This window comes from Archocentrus centrarchus, chromosome 15 (assembly GCF_007364275.1).
Source record: "Archocentrus centrarchus isolate MPI-CPG fArcCen1 chromosome 15, fArcCen1, whole genome shotgun sequence".
In the NCBI taxonomy this organism is placed as follows: Eukaryota; Metazoa; Chordata; class Actinopteri; order Cichliformes; family Cichlidae; genus Archocentrus; species Archocentrus centrarchus.
The window spans coordinates 7,290,486-7,309,299 of NC_044360.1; the positions used below are offsets into that span (position 1 = coordinate 7,290,486).

Here is an 18,814-nt window from a genome sequence, read left to right on the forward strand (position 1 = left end):
CAAAGATAGTTTTAATATATATCATTAAGAAAGTTAAATTTAGAAAAGTTTTCTATTATTATAAAATACTTTATGAAGAGACAATCATTAAATGTACTAATGGGTAGATTAAAAAATAGCTAGATTTAGTATTGGTTTATATGCGTACTATTCACCTTTGACAGGTTGGTTAAGCTAATTATTCATACTTTATAAATGCACAGTGCTGGTTAATTGTTGTGTTTAAAAATAAAAGGAGTATCCTCTCTGTGTCTCTCTCTGGGGTTCTGCAGTACTTTCATGTAGTAAATGAGTAGGCTTTATTTACGCTGTGGCAGAGAAAAGTGGCATATAACCGCACTTAGTGGGATCAGTGCGCACATTAACCACACTCGTCAAACTAATCTGACATTACTGGTGCCGTCAGAGTAAAAGTTGTATCATTTGAAACATTTATGGTTTAGTGGTAATGCAGGACCTTTATTTCGAAGGCAAATGTTTGCACTCTTTCAGTTTTCAGTACCACTTTGTGGTTGTTTAGCGAGTGTTTGCAGTCAGTCTGCTACAACCAAAGAAATCACAGTTTTTAGTGCAGCACCCTCTTTGCAACCAGATTCACCCAGCGGCAGCCAGCAACCACTTGCCAACCAGTGGGTGGCCTGGGTGGCTATGGGGTCACTGACCAGTCTCTAGGCCTGTGTGACTAAGGCCTTACTGAAGAGAGCTTATCTTATTTATGACACAGTGTGATTACAAGTGAACACTGCCCAGTCTTGGTTTACTTTCTGAGTGCATTCTCTCTCTTTCCGCATGTATAGAAGGTGCTCTCTCGTCAGGAGGAGTTGAAGGAGAGAGCCAGACTCCTCTTGGAGCAGGCCCGCAGAGACGCTGCAATGAAAGCCGGCAACAAGAACGTCCCCAACTCAAACGCAGCTGCACCAAACAGAGCTGGAGGTGTCTGTGATGTAAGTCCAAGTCTTCCTTGTGTCTGTGTGGGATTGGAAGTGTTGACATTGCTCACTTAAAAAAAGTGAGATTGTCTGTTAGACGTAGATGTGGATATTATATCCGAGAAAGACTTAGACCCTGAAAATCAGTAAGAGGTCTTCAAGTTTCTGTGGAGGAGGCAGGTCAGTGTAGTGAGTAAAAGCTTGCTTGAATATGAGTCATGTTGTACAGCATCACCTCAGTGTGCAGGGAGAGCTAATAGAATGACCCCCCCCCCCACCTCCCAGCCTCTTCAGCGCCTTCGTGTCACTTCCACAGTTCTCTCTATTTGCTGCTCACTATGCTTCCAACATGCTGGAAAAGCTTGTCCAAACTGTTTCATCCTCTGGCAGCCCACTTTGGTGAACACTTTAAGGAAAGGCTTTGAGAAGGAGAGAAGACTTTTCCTTATTAACTTCGGCTGAGACTCACTTACGCTCTGCTGTATGTCACAACCTGAACATGTCAGTGAGGAAAGCTCAAATATGGATGGACTCCTCCGCTCTCTCCTCTCACCATAAACATTTCACTCTCTCTCTCTGCTCAGACCCTCTCTCTTTGGTCATCTTGACTCTGCACAATTTTTATGACATTCCCCACCAAATTTGCTGCCCCCTCACTTTCCCCTGAACACTGAGTAAATGTTGTACACAAACACCTGTCAGCAAAAGTACATTCATGGTAAAAGGGGGGCAAAAAATCGCTGTAGCAAAGCAAACTAGACTAGAGAAGATGTGAGTGAAATTGCCAGCTCTGAACTGAGCACGCTCCACTGAACATAATATACTGGGAGGAGGGGGCACACTGATGAACCAGGAGTTACCCTGGGAAAGCACTGTGGTCAAATCCTCCGTTACACTTCCAAATATTTCAGAGAAAAGGAGGGGGGGGGCTAAGAAAAAATATGGCCTTGTGAGAATTGTGACGACAAGGGATTTGAGGGTAAAATGAAATAAATACCTTTTGGTAATGAAATATCTAAAAGGCAGCAGCCGCATGGCCCTGCATTTGCTGCCTGAATCCTTAAAGAGGAATATGCCCTTGAATTAGATGTTTTTAAAGTGTGTATGTGTGTGTTGTCAGTGTTCGTGTTTACGCGCCGGCCACAGGAATAACCATTTCGGCATAATCTGAGGAAATAAATGAGGACCTTCCAAGGACTGGGAGGCGTTAAAAGTCTTCAGTGGAAGAAAGCAAATTAAAAGAGTTTTTCAAAGCTGTTGCAGTGCTGATATATTTCCTTAGCCACAATAAAGGTCCTCTTCTGTCCCTTGTTGTCTGGCAAGATGGCGGACTTCACTTAGATTAGCTCCTTAAAGTAGGCAGACCCCCCCCACACACAACCCAACACACACTCTTTCTCTCCTTCTTATTTCCTCACTCATTTCCAAGGACAATTGGTTAATAACCCCCCTAACACACACACACACACACACACACACACACACATACTCCTGTGCATAAAAAAGGAAGGAAAGGAGGAGGGGTGGGAGGGAGATATTGAATTGTTTACACTTTTTTTAATAGAAAACATTGATCAAAGGAATACGACTGGCCTCGAGGCAATGTGCTGATAATTGTTAGTGATTCAGATTAGATTACTTGATGTCTTGTTTTGATTAGCATGAGTGTGTGTGTGTGTGTGTGTGTGTGTGTGTGTGTGTGTGTGTGTGTGTGTGTGTGTGTCCGTGTTATCAGCTGGAGAGGCCCAAGCCTTTCCCATTTAACTCTCCATCTGTCTAAGTAGGTGCTTTGCGGTTTAGCATGCATAAGGTATAATTTAATTCAATTAAAGCAGGCCTCGTTCTTCAAGGGAAGTGGCTAATATGAGGGGGGTGGGGGTGGGGGGGTACATTAGCTGTTTTTAGGGTCTAGCTTTCAAAGCGCAAATGACAAATTAGTCATCAGATATCTATTAACTAAAATCGTGTGTTACACAAAGCTGCAGGAGTTGGGATTTTTATAGGATAGTGCAGTTCTCTTTAGGACTGAAATCCAAGACCTCTTAGTTGTCGTGCTAATTATATTATGCTGGTCAACAATATTTCAGAAGTTGTATTCAGAGATATAATGAGCTATTACTCCCGATGTACTGAATCCAAATATGGCAGTTAAAACGGCTTTTTTCTTGTATGCACTGTTCAGATGAGTTTTAATCATAAATTGAAAGTTTGTTTTCTCATCTGTTTATGGTTTCTTCTTATTATAATATTTAACTTTATATAGTTATTATATTATATAACAATTTAAACAATAAAAAGGTGTGTGTGTGTCTATATATATATATATATATATATATATATATATATATATATATATATATATATATATATAGAGAGAGAGAGAGAGAGAGAGAGAGAGAGAGAGAGAGAGAGAGACCCTACAAACCCTAGCAGGATTATTCCACCTCGGTTCACAAAAAAAAGAATTTATTCAGAGACCAGCCTGCCGGGCCAGGTCAAGATGTTGTCAGGGTGGGATGTTGTGACACGGAGATCAATTACCCAGAATATTATGACATGCAGATATGTTGGTTTCATCACTTGTTTTTTAGCATCCGTTTTAGTAACCCAACGTTAGTAAAGTTTGTCTACATTTACTTAAGAAGCATTTTGCCTGTAGGCTGCTGTTGGCAGAACACCATCTTCCCCAGTTTAAATAAGTTGTCTGAGGAAATTTGGTTTGGAGGGGAAACTTCTCATCCTACAGGAAGTCACATCCAGACTTTTCATCCAAAACTCTCTTTAATAGACTGAAAGGACATTTGGTGGGTTACACATCAGAATAGCCTCTTCCTCCTTCAATTATAATTTTCATCATCTTTGTTTTCTTTAATTACTGAAAGTGAGAGACATGGGTCGGATCATTTTTTAAAGAAACTGTTGCAGTTTATATTTCAAATTGCATCTTTTTTTTTTTTATTGAATCTGAATAATATCAGGGATGTAACCAAAATAATGTAACTTCTATAAGAAATGCTCCCTATTTTATAAAGTATCTGCTTGAGGAAAGGATGGAGCTTTGATATCTATATAAAGAAACTCACTCAATCTGACAGAAACCTCAGAAAGCCGTACAAACTGATACATGGACTGAACTCGTAGATCCAGCATATAATAAAATCAATATTCATCTGTTTATGAAAATGAGCTACAGTGACCTCCATCATTGTGAATGTAGCTTGAGCACTTGTTTGCTGTGTGTGTGTGTGTGTGTGTGTGTGTGTGTGTGTGTGTGTGTGTGTGTGTGTGTGTGTGTGTGTGTGTGTGTGTGTGTGTGTGTGTGTGTGTTCTCCTGACCTATGCTCTCCCTCCTACCATCCCTAATTGTTGTCCACAGTCACTGCTTCTTTCATCTAAGGTCACAGGTTCCTCTCTTTGTCGCTGTCACTCTCTCTCACTCCGTCCCTCTTTCATCTCAGATTTTTGAGTTCTAACCCAGTCTCTTTCCTTTTCCACCTCTTTATGAGCTCCACCGTCGACAACAGACGACAGTCAGCGGAGCGTATCCGATACCGAGCCATCCGGCATCCGTCCGTTGCTCATCAACTTTTTTTGCTAAATTTACTGTTTCTCGGTCATTTATATTTGAGATCTTCTGAAACTTAGCACAAATACTCTTTGAATAAGGCTCTACAAAATAGGGAGACAGATTTTTGATTTTTTTTTTTTAACTTTTTTTCCACAATTTTTGAGAAATACTGTACATTGACATTTACCTTTAATCCCTACTCCTCCCTCATTTCTAGGTCAACTCTTTTGAAACTTGGTCTAATTATTCATTATGCAAAGCTCTACAGAATGTTCCAGACAGATTTGCAATTTTTGAGAAATTTCAAGAAATCCTGCACATTGATGTTTAACTTCAGGTGTTCCTCCTCCCTTATTTATTGTCTTATTGTTCTGAAACTTGTCATCAATATTCATTGGGCAATGGTCAACAAAATATTGCAGATAGATGTTTTTTTTCCATAAATTTTCAAAACTTTTAAGAAATACTGTACATTGATGTTTAATGTCAATCACTGCTTCTTGCTTTTTGATTGTCAAATTCTTCTGAAACTTAAAAAATCTGTCTACTGATACCATTTTTTACTTTTTTGCTTTTTACAAATTTTCAACATTTGTAAAAAATAAAAAAGTAAGTATGAGCTCAGTGATGGTTGACCCACGGCCAGATTAGTTTCTGTTCCAGTATATCACATAATGTAACAAGTAAAACATTTCACTGAGGAGCTCTGTAGGCCAACAGGTCTCTTGTTTTTTTCCTCCATGCTCTCTGCTGTCTGTCCTCCCTCTGTAGTCTTTGATGGAAGACTAGGACTGCTAATTGTTCCGTGCTCACCACCGTTGCCCTCACCACCTCCTCCCCCTCCTCATAGGTGGCCTTCACAACGTATCAGTAGTCAGTGGTGCAGATGTCTTGAAATGTTGTAATGACACTACCCCCTACCCAAGCAGTAACCAGATGGGTAAATAATGACCTTTCCTAAAAATATCTAGACTTTGTTTTCTTTCTGTTTTTTGTTTTGTTTTGTTTTTTGTTTCTTTTTTTTTGGGGGGGGGGGGGGGGGGGGGGGGGGGGGGGGGTCCTTAGTACCGGCGTTCCCAGCTTTGGTTTTACTTTTGCTCTTTAGACTTTCCCACTGTTATTATTTTAATAGGAAGTGTGTGTGTGTGTGTGTGTGTGTGTGTGTCTGTTCACTTCAGGTCTTCTCATCCATTAGCAGATGAGAACAGTAATTTCACACCGGCCTGGCCAGGCTAATTATCAGGATCCACACTCGGTTTGGGGAGAAGTGTATGTGCATGTGGACCCACAAAAGCACAATGTGCAGCTGTGTGTTTCTTTGCAGAGAACTGTAAAGCAAAAATATGTGTGCAGGTTTGAAGCACCTGTCTTTTTTTAGTGTGTGTGTGTGTGTGTGTGTGTGTGTGTGTGTGTGTGTGTGTGTGTGTTTTTTAGTATGCTTGTGGTATGCGTTCAAATGCCTCGGTGTTTTCCAGGTAAGAGAGTTCCCCTGCTCACTGACTCGTTGTGATTCCTATAATTGGGTCCCGTTTGATTTTTGCCGACCAGCACCCCAACCACCCCCCCCCCCCCCCCCCCCCCCCCTTCCTCCTCTTCTCCGGCAGTGGAGAGGACTCCTGGGTCTCTGCTGTTGTGACCTGTGGGTGTTGTCATCCACTCACATCTGCTGTCTTTCTTCTGATCCTGACTCGACTGCATTCATGTCCATCATGTCCTCTTTTCTTTATTAATTTAATTTTTTTCTTTACCTGTTTGGCATTGGTGAACAGAAGAAAGCCCTCTGGCTGATCCAGCGTGTGTAAAGGTTCCTTAAAAGGAAAAACACATTTTATTTCTGCTATTTCATTATAACCGGTTACTTGTTACCTGGCTTGTTACCTAATTTCAAGACAAGTGTGAAGGCGTATGCATTTCATTCAAATAATTATAAAATTTATTGTCCTCTCCAAAGGCCCACTACATCAGGTTCCTTGTTACTGGGCTGTTTCCAACAGGTAGAAAGGTGAACCTTTAATGCTTGGCACACTGACAGCCAACTAATCACAACAAACATATTCAGCATTTAGAACTGGATATTTGTGCTAATAGTTGTTCTCATCATTAAGAAGTATGAACTAAAGGTGCTTATGATTTAGCTCTAATAACAGCACAGGTGTTGCTGTTATATATGTTTATAATAATTACTGCTCTCCTTTTCATAAACTTACATAATCCTGAAAAAAAAAACCCTCTGATATCAGTTTCCTTCTCACGGGTTTGACCACTGAAAATGCAACCACTAAAAGGTTGTCTATGCAGCAAAAACAGAAAAAAAATGTCTGTTTTGAAAATGCAAATATGGCCTTGTGCACTCTTTCCTTTTTTGTCCACACTTTGTTCTTTACTCCCCTCCTCCCCTCCGTACACTCTCCTTTTCAGCTTTCTCCCAGCAGTAATAGTTTTTCCCCAGGTCTCATTTTAATGTGGCTGCAGTCCCTTTCTTCTCCCAGTTCTCTTTTTTTTTTTTTCCTCTTCTCTTCTTCCTCTTCTTCCTTCTCTCACCCCCCTCCTTTCTTCCTCTTGCTCTCTGTCCTTTTTGAAGAATCTGCCCCTAATGAAACTAAATAGTTTGGTGGGGAGTTTCTTTGGACTGTGTGCGTGCTTGCCTTGGAGTGTGTGGGTATGTGTCATGGCCGAATTGCCTGGAGTGGAGATCAAAGGCAGTCTCAAAGTTGAGTGTGTGTGTGTGTGTGTGTGTGTGTGCATGTGCGTGCGCGTGTTAACGAGCAAGAGAAAGACAGCTCTCTGAATTGCATCACAAGAGCTGATCAAGCCATCAGAGAAGAAAGCGGTAACTCACTCACACTTACATACCTCTCCTGAACACATGTACCTCTTCTCCTCTCTCTCTTTGTTACATTGTTCACGTTTGACCAAGTGGAAGTGTCAAATGTTTTTCACGTCCACACTCTAACACTGGTCTTTTTCCTTTTCTCTTTCTCCCCCTTTTTGTGCCACTTTGTGAATAAAATACAAAGAAAAAAGTGTTACATTTAGAGAATATTTTAAAATTTATGCAAAACAAAGGTATTGTGACCCAACATTAATGTGATATCGGTCACAGTGCAGAACAGTCATTCAGGTGCATCATGATCTCTTTGTAACACTTATTCAATGGTCTGCAGTGTCTTTTAATTCAGTTTAATAATGTGGCATTATGTCTGCATTTTCACCCGTAGATGTATTATTAGAAATGGACGTCGCCACTGTGGCATCACCTGTTGGTTTTGGAGTCCTCATTTTGAAGCCTCAACATTGGCGCCAAAAGTTTATATATTTGGATGAGAAGATTAAATCAGCTAATGCTAACAAGCTTAGTTAGCAAGCTGCATGGTTGTAAGGCACAAACACAGGTACCTTACAACCAGCTAAACAGCTAACTAACCGACTATTAAAGTACTATAATTTCTCTCATTCTTGGATGATCTATACCACACAGCAAGATATAATTTTAGTAATCAATATAAATATTCCAAAGGGCACCAGCAGGACCCACACAGAGGCGGTCCAGTTTAATGACTTGAAGTAGGGGATGAAGCCCAACAGATGTCCATCAGCTCCAGGATACCTATCAAACAAAGCAGTCAGGCCTCTAACTCCAGTATCCACTAAAAAAAATATCACCCCACCCCACATCTGATATGAAAGGGAAACCATCCACAGAGGCAAAAACAGTTTCTTTTTACCGAGATGTAAATGTGTGTTAATGCTGTAAAGTTTGAAAGTCATTTTAACATGGGAGTGTGGTTTGCTTTAGGAGCCAGCCTCAAGGATGCTTCAAGAACTGTGGTTTACAACACTTCTTAATCAGCTTCACAGGCCGCCCCATATTTTACCCCCAGAGGTTTCTTCTTCTTCTTCACTAAATGTTCAGTAACTTGGTACCTGTGTATCAATATTTGTACTGCAAGAGGCAACTGAAAAATGTATCATTATAGCATTTGGATAAACTCAAGTTGTAATATCTCATTTTCAAGGTGTTACTGACGAACATTTTACCGGTAATAACATAACATATTTTAAACAATAAAGGCAAATTCATTGATTAAACAAAGAAATAGAAAAAAATACAATAGATAAAATAAAGGAACAGTGATAAACTTGTTGAATACATAAGCAATCTAAATAAGTAAGAAGATGACAAGGAGGCTATTCAAATTAACTTGTTCTAATCAGAGGGAGTCCGAAACATAAAAACCTTCATGATACAAAAAGGATATTAAAGAGAAACTGATCCAAGTTTCTTTATACATAATTTGAAGTATTAGGAACAAAGATTGTTTTAGATTGTAAGGATAGTCACAGTTAATGAATATAAAAATCCTCATGTTCCAGTGAAATCAAAAGATCAGCTGAGTTTGTCAAACATTGTACAATAACCTGTTTTTGTTTTTGTTTTTTAAAAAAAAAAGATTAATCTGTCAGATCAATTACATATTAAACTAAGAGGATTAACACTCACTTTAGAGGTGTGTTTATACACTATCTATAACATCATAGTGTATTATAGTCCACAATTTCTATAACCATGCAAAATTTCAGCACCAGTGTTTTGTTTTCAAAGTAAGGGGGGGATGAGTTGATTTCATGTTCTCCATTTCTTTATTCCTCCGTTTGTCGTCCTCCTCTCTCACCATCTTCATCTTTTCTGTCTCTCTCACCAGCAATTATCCTGTCTTAAAGGGCAGAACCTTCCATCATACTCGTCTGTCACTCTGACTTTGGCGTGCGTGTCCCCACTCAACCTGTTCTACCTGTCCTAATGTACAAGTGTCCTTTGTTAAGTATACATACAGGCACACACACACACTGTGCTGAGGGCAAACTGTTAAATCAACTATGAAACCACAGTTAAAGAGAACTTCAGAAGTCAAACACACAAACGTATTTGCTCATTAATAAAAATTAAGCTTGATTTTACATGCACACATTTGTTCTTCTGCATTTGTGCCACATACTCAGTACTTCAGTGCAAACAGTATGAACCCAAGGCTGCTTCAGCTGTTACAAGTAAGAGGCACAAATAAGATTTTGCACATGTAGTATGTGTAAACAAAAGCTTGAATTTGTAATCCCAAACGACAGTAATATTTCATTGTTGCCCAAAAACTACAGGTTCATACGTACTGTTTACAGTAAGGTCCATAAGTGTTTGGACAGTGATGCTTTGGAGGGTTTTTGTTTTTGTCATTCTGCATGTGTACACCACCACAGTGGATTTTAAATCAGACTAGATGTGATTTGAAGTGCAGACTTTCAGCTTTAATTCAAGGGGTTCAACGAAAGTATTTTTTTTAATGGTTTACAGTGGCTTGCAAAAGTATTCATACCCCTTGAACTTTTCCATATTTTGTCATATTACAACCACAAACATAAATATATTTCACTGGAATTTAATGTGAAAGACCAACACAAAGTGGTAAACAATTGTGAAGTGGAAAGAAAATTATACATGATTCAAAACATATTTTACAAATAAAAAACTGAAAAGTGTAGTGTGCAATAGTATTCAGCCCCCTTTTCTCTGAGTGCAACCAATTGCATTCAGAAGTTGCCTGATGACTGCTAACGACTAAAAAGAGTCCACCTGTGTGTAATCTAATCTCAGTACAAATACAGCTGCTCCGTGACGGCCTCAGAGGTTGGTTAAGAGAATATTGGGGAGTAAACAGCATCATGAAGTCCAAAGAACACAGCAGACAGGTCAGGAATAAGGTTGTGGAGAGGTTTAAAGCAGGCTTAGGCTATAAAAAGATTTCCCAAGCTTTGAACATCTCACGGAGATCCATTATCCGGAAATGGAAAGAGTACAGCACAACTGTAAACCTACCAAGACAAGGCCATCCACCTAAACTTACAGGCCGAACAAGGAGAGCACTGATCAGAGATGCAGCCAAGAGGCCCATGGTGACTGGACAAAATGCAGAGATCCACAGCTCAGGTGGGGGAATCTGTCCACAGGACACCTATTAGTCGTGCACTGCACAAATGTGGTCGTTATGAAAGAGAGGCAAGAAGAAAGCCATTGTTAAAAGAAAACCATAAAAAGTCCAGTTTGCCAGAAGCCATGTTGGAGACACAGCAAACATGTGGAACAAGGTCAAGGTGCTTTGGTCAGAGGAGACCAAAATTGAACTTTTTGGCCAAAATGCAAAACGCTGTGTGTGGCGGAGAATTAACACTGCACATCACTCTGAACACACCATCCCCACTGTCAAATATGGTGGTGGCAGCATCATGCTCTGGGGCTGCTTCTCTTTAGCAGGGACTGGGAAGTTGGTCAGAGTTGATGGGAAGATGGATGGAGCCAAATACAGGGCAATCTTGGAAGAAAACCTGTTGGAGTCTGCAAAAGACTTGAGACTGGGGTGGAGGTTCACCTTCCAGCAGGACAACGACCCGAAACATAAAGCCAGGGCTACAGTGGAATGGTTTCAAACCAAACATATTCATGTGTTAGAACGGCCCAGACCTAAACCCAATCGAGAATTTGTGGCAAGATCTGAAAACTGCTGTTAACAAACACTCTCCATCTAATCTGACTGAGCTTGAGCTGTTTTGCAAAGAAGAATGGGCAAAAATTTCAGTCACTAGATGTGCAAAGCTGGTGGAGACATACCCTAAAAGACTTGCAGCTGTAATTGTAGCAAAAGGTGGTTCCACAAAGTATTGACTCAGGGGGGCTCAATACTTTTGCACACTGCACTTTTCAGTTTTTTGTTTGTAAAAAATGTTTTGAATCATGTATAATTTTCTTTCCACTTCACAATTGTATACCACTTTGTGTTGGTCTTTCACATCAAATTCCAGTGAAATATATTTATGTTTGTGGTTGTAATGTGATAAAATATGGAAAAGTTCAAGGGGTATGAATACTTTTGGCAAGCCACTGTAGGAATTACAGACATTTTTATACATACTGCCTGATTTTTAGAGACTCAAGGTTCATGGCCAGGTGAGGCCTGTTCCCTCCTTCCCTATTTCATGACAAATGAAGAAGATATAATATCTGAAACTGATTTCAGTGTTAACTCGTATTCCATAGTTTTTCACTAGATCTCTCGATATGAGGCCCAGAAAGATGTCAGTGCAATTTATGGAGACATCATCATATTTATAGAGGAGTAACAAAAACTTAAGGAGCGAACAAGTCAATACACTGGCCAGCTCAGCAACACCAAAAGTCCTGAAAGACACAGAAGACAACTAAAGTGAAGGATGACAGAATTATTTTCAGTGGTTAAGAAAAGCAACTTCACAATATCTAACCAAGTCAAAACCACTTGAGGAAGCAGGTGTATCGTTGTCAAAGAGATGCATTCATGAATGTAAATACATAGGATTCACAGCATGGTGCAAACCTCTGATTGGACTCGGAAACAAGAAGGCCAGATTAGACTTTGCCAGAAAACACCTTTATGAGCCTGCACACTTCAGGGTAATCTTTAGACACATGAAACCAGAATTAACTAAGAGAACAGTGTGGATGAGAGAAACAACTCATGATCCTGTGAGACTCTGAAAATGTGGTACTCTGTATAGATATGTCTGTAATTCCTAAACTTTTGAGGCAGTACTTTTGTTAAAACCCGTTAAATTAAAGCTGAAAGGCTGCAATCACATCTGGATTATCTGATCTACTGTGGTGGTGTACCGAAGCAAAATACATAGTATTTGCCATTGTCCAAATACTTATGGCTCTAACTGCACTTGAACCCTCACACATAAGCTTGCACACCACTCCTGCATCTTTCCAGTTGCACATGAACACACATCTGCATGTATACACTGACACTGTGTACACAGGTACATAACCTGCACTTCTACACAAATTCCACACTAGCATCTCACAAATTTATATTTATGTACATATAACACACACAGGCACACACAGACCCCTATCATGGGCACGCACCCGTCGAATCATAATTAGGCCGTGTCCTGGTTCTTTGATAGCCATGTACAGTGGCTCTTCTTTAATTCTTTATCAAATGCATTGATCGCTGTGGGCCTCGCATGCCCATTGATCCGCGCACTCTGTCTGGAGCCAGCCGATAAGCTTCCCCCTCTCTGTCTCCCTCCTTCCCTCCCTCCCTTCTCCTCCCTTTCTCACTTGAACTCCCTTCTTCTCCATTTCTCTGTTTTTAAAATATAAAAACAAAATATTAAATAATAATAAAAATATTAGATTTATTTATTTGGTACATTTAATATTCTTTAAAAATTTTGGCGTTGCACCTTTCAGTGTAAGTGGAATAAACAGATAATTAACCCAAACTGAAGCCTCTGTAGTGTTGTTTTTTTTTTTAAAGCTGGAAAACCACATGTCCCATAAATCCCACTGCTTCCTGTCACCAAGCGGATGTTTGTTCCTCTCCACCTTACCTTTAATCCTCTCTAGCTGCATAAGCAGTGTTTTAATATAAAAATAATATTCCAGAAAGGATCTTGCATAAAGTTTTTTGCATCATTGTTGCTGTTCAGGCATTAATTTTTCATTATCTGAGTTTGCGTGTAAATCCTTCAGATGCCAGCCAGTACGTTTTTGTCTTCCAGGGATATTTTAAATATATATTGAGTATTACTGAGTCAGCAGTTCATCTATATTTTGGCGTTAAGTTGATATGAGCATGCTGTAATTCATAATTCTAGTGGTATAGAAACAAAGTTTGTGTAAGTAACAGATGAGGATTGTCTAAATAAATGCAAGTTTGCGTTTTTTGACTATTTTTGGCATAAAATGATTGAAAATCAAAAATGACATCAGAACATTTTAGAATATTTTATAGGTCATAGAAAGGGTAAGTATTCCTGTTTGGCTTGGTTGCTTGAGGGTTAATAAAGATGCCGTCTGTATTTAGTGACCTTTAGGCTGGTTTGTTGCTTAATAATGATGTTATGGTAGATATGGTAAAAAAACAAACCGAGTTTAACGACTGACTGATTTCTACCTGTTTCTGCATCATGTCTGGACCATCTCTCTGGCTTTTAAAACAGTGTTGACGAGTGTGTGATTACATGGCTATGAGACTGGCTTGGTGCGTGTGTGTGTGTGAGAGAGAGAGAGAGAGTCTGGACAAGATAGAGACCTAAAGCACCTCTTGACTGTGAATTAGCCTGTCATGACAAATGTCTGGAGCTGCATGACTGGCTGCCAGACTGGCTGGCTATCTGGGAGGTTGGCAAACCCTTTTAGATGGTGATTGTGTGCGTATCCTTTAGTGTGTGTGTGTGGGGGGCATCATTCTGTGCCCACGCCAGGTCTCTGTACATGACCAGTGGTGCGTGCCCTCCCTCTCTCCCTTCCTCCCTCTTTCTACTTGCCTAGAAAAGAGCAACCAAGGCGACAACCTGCTCCCCCTGCTCAAACAGAGCTTCCAGAGCGGAGAGAGGTCCTCACTCGACGCCAAGCCCACAGAGGAACTCTCTGTCTCAGCCTCGCACTCAACCGTTCAGCCTCTCTTCCAGTGGATGTTCCCAGCAGTCAGTGGAAGACACAGTGGAGGATTGTTCTCACTGTCGCCATTTAAAAAAAGAAGTCTCTTCTCCTCCTGAGTCTCCATTCTTGAAATTGTGCTGCCCACCGACCACCAACTGACAAGCTTTCTCCTCCTTTCTTTTTCTTGCTTTTTCATCCCAGATTTGATCACATAGTAACGTGGCTGGTTGGGTTTCTGCTTTCTACTGTTTAAGTTGCATCCCCATGAGCTTTTTGGGATACACCCTTGTCTTGTGTGTTTGTATCTATTGCCACTTTCCAAGTTGGAAGTACTGAATGTAATCACCACTTCATTTTAACTTTATGTCCACTAGGTAGCGTTTAATCTCCATATGTGACCTGATCTGGCAAAATAAGTCACAAGGGCTAATTCTTAGGCAAATAACCTGTATTGCGAGTCATTTTGGGGTTTATGGGATGTTCTTAGCAACAAGAGAGAGACTGCTTACATGTTTTTAACACTACCAGTGATGCCATCATTAAAATTATTTTGCATATCTAATATGCAAAGTAATTTTAATGATGACATCACTGGTAGCCAATAATAGTGTTCAAAACATGTAAGCAATCTCTCCCTTGTTTCTAAGAACATCCCATGAACCTGGAAATGACCTGCAATACGGCGCTGATTCATGTGTTATTTGCCTAAAGGAATTAGCCCCTGTGTTTTGCCAGATCAGGTCACACATGGTCAGCTAATCTTCCCTAAACTTCTGGCATATTGTGTTGCTACTGAACAAGGAGTTGTAATTGGAATTGCAGCGCTGGTGACACTTGGGTCACCAAAATAAATCTCAACAGGTTTGAGAAAGAATTTGAAAGTAACCAAAAATGACCCGAGTCTACATTATTTTGACCTTTAGACCATCAAGAGAGCCTTTTTTTGACCAAACACGGAGTCACAAAACATGTTTGAGCCTCATAATGAAGACAGTGTATTAACAATAAATTAGTCCATCAAAATTACTAATAGGTGTAAATAGCTGAGGTGTTTTACCATGTGGCTACTTTGCAGGGCTATTTATGACGATTATTTGGTGATTTATCATTAGTATTTTTCTTTAGCTGTTTGAAATTGATGTGCAGACGTTACAAGAAGGACTTCTCATACACGTCATTCTTAATTTCTAATGGTTACCAACTCAGATTACACCTGTTCAAACCATTTCAACTTCAGTAAAAGTTAGTGCTACAGAAAGATTTGATAATACATAACAAACTTTGGCTTTCACATAGTTTCACACAAAAATGTCCTTCCTCTCCCATCCTTTTACCCACCCTACCACACACATTCTCATATTTTTGAATTGGGGCTCTGTGGCTGTGGGAGTCAGGCAGTGGTTAGATGCATTTTATAGTAGCATAGTGTTAATCCTTGCCTCTGGATAGGCAAAGTCAATTTCCCATTTCCTGTCCCCAAAATGCCTAACAACAATAATGCAATGGGATGTTTTTATGGCATGTGGGGGCATGCGTGGGTTGTATGTATATATATATGTATATATATATATATATATATATATATAAACTGATAGAGCTCACACAGGCCGTCTTGAACTGGTAGTTGTGTCCCATATCTGTAAAGGCCAGATTGTATATCGGAACCAGTCCATAGCCAGAAGGCCATCAACATTACTGTTTGTTTTGCATTTATAAAAGCAAGGAGAGGCCTGATTATGCAACATAATAAAACAAGTAAGGATGGAAAGAAAGAAAAAAGTGGGAAAAATATAAAGTATAAAGAAGGAAAAGCTGTTCCTTTTTGTCTGTGTGATACTGTTGTAGGAATTTGATGAAGCAGAAAGCAGATATCTTGGGTTTTTACTGGGCTACATCCCAACCACTGACATAAACCGTTTAAGAGATGGGCATGCTAATATCACCCATTGGTTAATGAAGTCCTGTTGTGAAGTCTTGATCTGAGCATTTTGGCTGTTGCTGTTATTGTTCTTTTAAAACCACAAGTCCAAAGCAAGGGGTGGATCTCTCAGTAGCACGCTCATCAGTAGAGACCTCCCAATCACAACTCAGCTGGCTGCTTTCAGCTCAGAGGAGCAGCAGCGCTACTCCGAGCTCCCTCTGGATGTCCAAGCTGGTTGCTCTATCTCTAAGGCTCAGTCAAGCCACTCTGTGGAGGAACCTGGTCTCAGCCACTTGTATTTGCAGCCTTACTCTTTCAGTCGTTACCCAGATCTCATGACCACCGGTGAGGGTTGGAATGTAGATGGACTGGGCTGTTGGCTCAGCTCTTCCTTCACCACGACATTCCAGGTACAAGTGTCCAGATTACTGCTGACACAGCACCAAACTTTTGGTACACCTCATGCTCCAGCTTCCCATCAGTCCTGAATGAGACCCCAAAATACTTAAACTCACTTGGGGTTGGCTTTCTTCTTCAAACCCAGAGGGTTTAGAATGTTCAAAATCTGAAAATGTTCATCCACCAACACCTTAATCAGAACTGTGATCTGAGATGAAGGCTTTCCTTCTTGGTCTTTTATTGATTGATAGGTTTTCTCTCAATGTTGTCACATAAATTCAGTTTCTACTGTTACAGTAATCATAATTATCTGTATTAAGAACTGTTTTTCAATTTTTATTCCCCAGAAGATTCAGTGCATTTCTTTAAAATACAGTCTGCTGTCGATTTTACCTAAATGGAAACAAGCTTGGTGTCTGCTGTTAGACAAATAATAACCTTTGAATGCACAGATTTGATCCCATCAGCCAAACTGGTTGTTAACTGGATGTTAATTTTGATTTATATATTTCATAGTTTATTTGTTAAGGAAGCATTGACTGAGCTGATGTCTATATCCAAAGCTAATTTCCAACACAAGCCAAGGGGCATTAATATTCAGGGTTTTTCCTGCTTAAAGTTGCCTTTTGGAGGTGACCACACCCAGCAGTACGGAAATGATTCTGTGGTACCTGATTTGACGGAAATCTATGCATTTTCCAATATTTTCTGGCCTTTTGATAAACAAAAATGTTTATTATGTCTATTATCTATTATAAATAAAACCCCTAAAAAAAAGAAAAAAGCCCTGATACATGTAACTAAAAAAATTGTATAATAGTTGTGTATACCATGGATTGTGTAGTGTAAAAATCTTGTTTTCAACAGTAAATAAAGAGTTTAGTTTAGTTTTTAGGTAAAATTTGGCCTTTTTCTTGTTTAGTTTCTTATTCCTATCTTAAAGTGCTAAATAAAACTATAGGTATACATTTTTTGCTTGTTGTGTACTGAGACCTGGGAGAGAAATATTTTTCTTTAAGCGGTGTCATAATTTCTTTCTCTTCTCACTCTTTATCTCTGTCTTTCTTTCCCTGTACCGCTGCCCCCCCCCAAAAAAAAAAAAAAAAAATCAGCCTCTCTCTAAGGTGTGTTTCCATCTCCCCATGGGCATCCCCCTGGGCTCTCTCTCTCACACACATACACAGAGTGCATTAGGGTTGCTGTCATTTACAATACAACCCCATTGTCCTTGCCAAACAATGGCTACAAACAAACAATTGACATGGAAATGGAGAGATGTAGCTCATTAGCGGGCGCTGCTTGTTTTGTTAATGGATAAATGGGCGGCTTCAATAGGCCAGCCCTAAAACCCCTGCCTCAATATGGAGAAGGCTGATTAACAGGAAACCACAGGGAGGGAGAGCAGTGACAGAGAAATGCAGCTTCGTTCTCCCCTGGGTCATATGTGGCTGCGTTTGGGTGGGGGGGTGCAAGTTTAGGAGTTTGTGTGTGTTTGTGCTTAAAGGTTTAGTTGTGTGAAAGACAATTTTGTGTTAACTTCTGCCGTTGTGTTGCAGTGTCTTAGAAGAGATGTAGACATTTTTCACCTTTGTCTAATCCAGAATCGACTTTTACAGTAAAATTCTCAAGACTCATCAACCCTTTTCAGTCAGTTTCCTCTCTTATAACTTGCCCCATCTGCTTTTCAGTGCAGCTTGCATTGACTGTGTTTCTTTGTGTTCTTTTGATCTACTTTTGTGTCCCTTATTTTCCTGGAAATCATCAGTGACAGCCCTGTCATTTTAAATTACCTGTCCTGGATGTTTGTTTACTTCTGCCTGGTTACTGTATGTAGTCATGGCCTGCGCAGTGAGGGTGCGTGCTCAGTGGGGTCATCATCTGTTAAGTGCTTGTCAATTGACATCATCAAGGTTTTCTCGTTTGCTCTGTGGCTGTGTGTGTGTGTGTGTGTGTGTGTGTGTGTGTGTGTGTGTGTGTGTGTGTGTGTGTGTGTGTGTGTGTGTGTGTGTGTGTGTGTTTTTGTGGTGGCAGCCTGTGCTATCAGTGGGATCAGATTGGATCGACCTGAAAATGGCATTTCTGCCATTGCTGTGATGGTGACGGCTCAATACTGTATCTGTCTACAGCCAAGATGGTGTGTGTGCCTATCTCTGTGCTCCTAACTCCATAATGCAGTGAGAGGTGTACATGCGTTTGATAACAAAACTTATTATAATTTTTTTTAGGGCTTGTTTTGTTCATGTTGTAGGGCTGGGCAATTTATCAGACACATACAGATCATAGTTTCATGCATGATGGATTTTTCAAATGTTTCAATGCCACCAGGAGTGCTGTATTCAATAGGGAAACATTAGACCCCAAGATTTAAGGCAACAATTATTAATCTGTAGCTAGGTGTGAGCATCACTGAACACAATCATTTGTGAAGCATAAACAGTTTGTTACACTAGTAACTGCACATTTATAAAGTTGCACCACCAGTGCTGGATAATGCTAGCTAGTTAGGTCTGCTAAGGCCT

At 40.1% G+C, this 18,814-nt stretch overlaps 1 protein-coding gene across 5 annotated transcripts in view; it reads left to right on the forward strand.

Annotated features, from left to right (window-relative positions):
* Positions 1–18,814, forward strand: part of ehbp1 (EH domain binding protein 1) — a 183,818-nt gene that overhangs the window by 110,556 nt on the left and 54,448 nt on the right. For all 5 annotated transcript variants that reach the window (XM_030747768.1, XM_030747770.1, XM_030747771.1 and 2 more), the window contains one exon: positions 798–944. In XM_030747768.1, the coding sequence (XP_030603628.1) occupies positions 798–944 (147 nt within the window). The remainder of the gene's footprint in view (positions 1–797; positions 945–18,814) is intronic.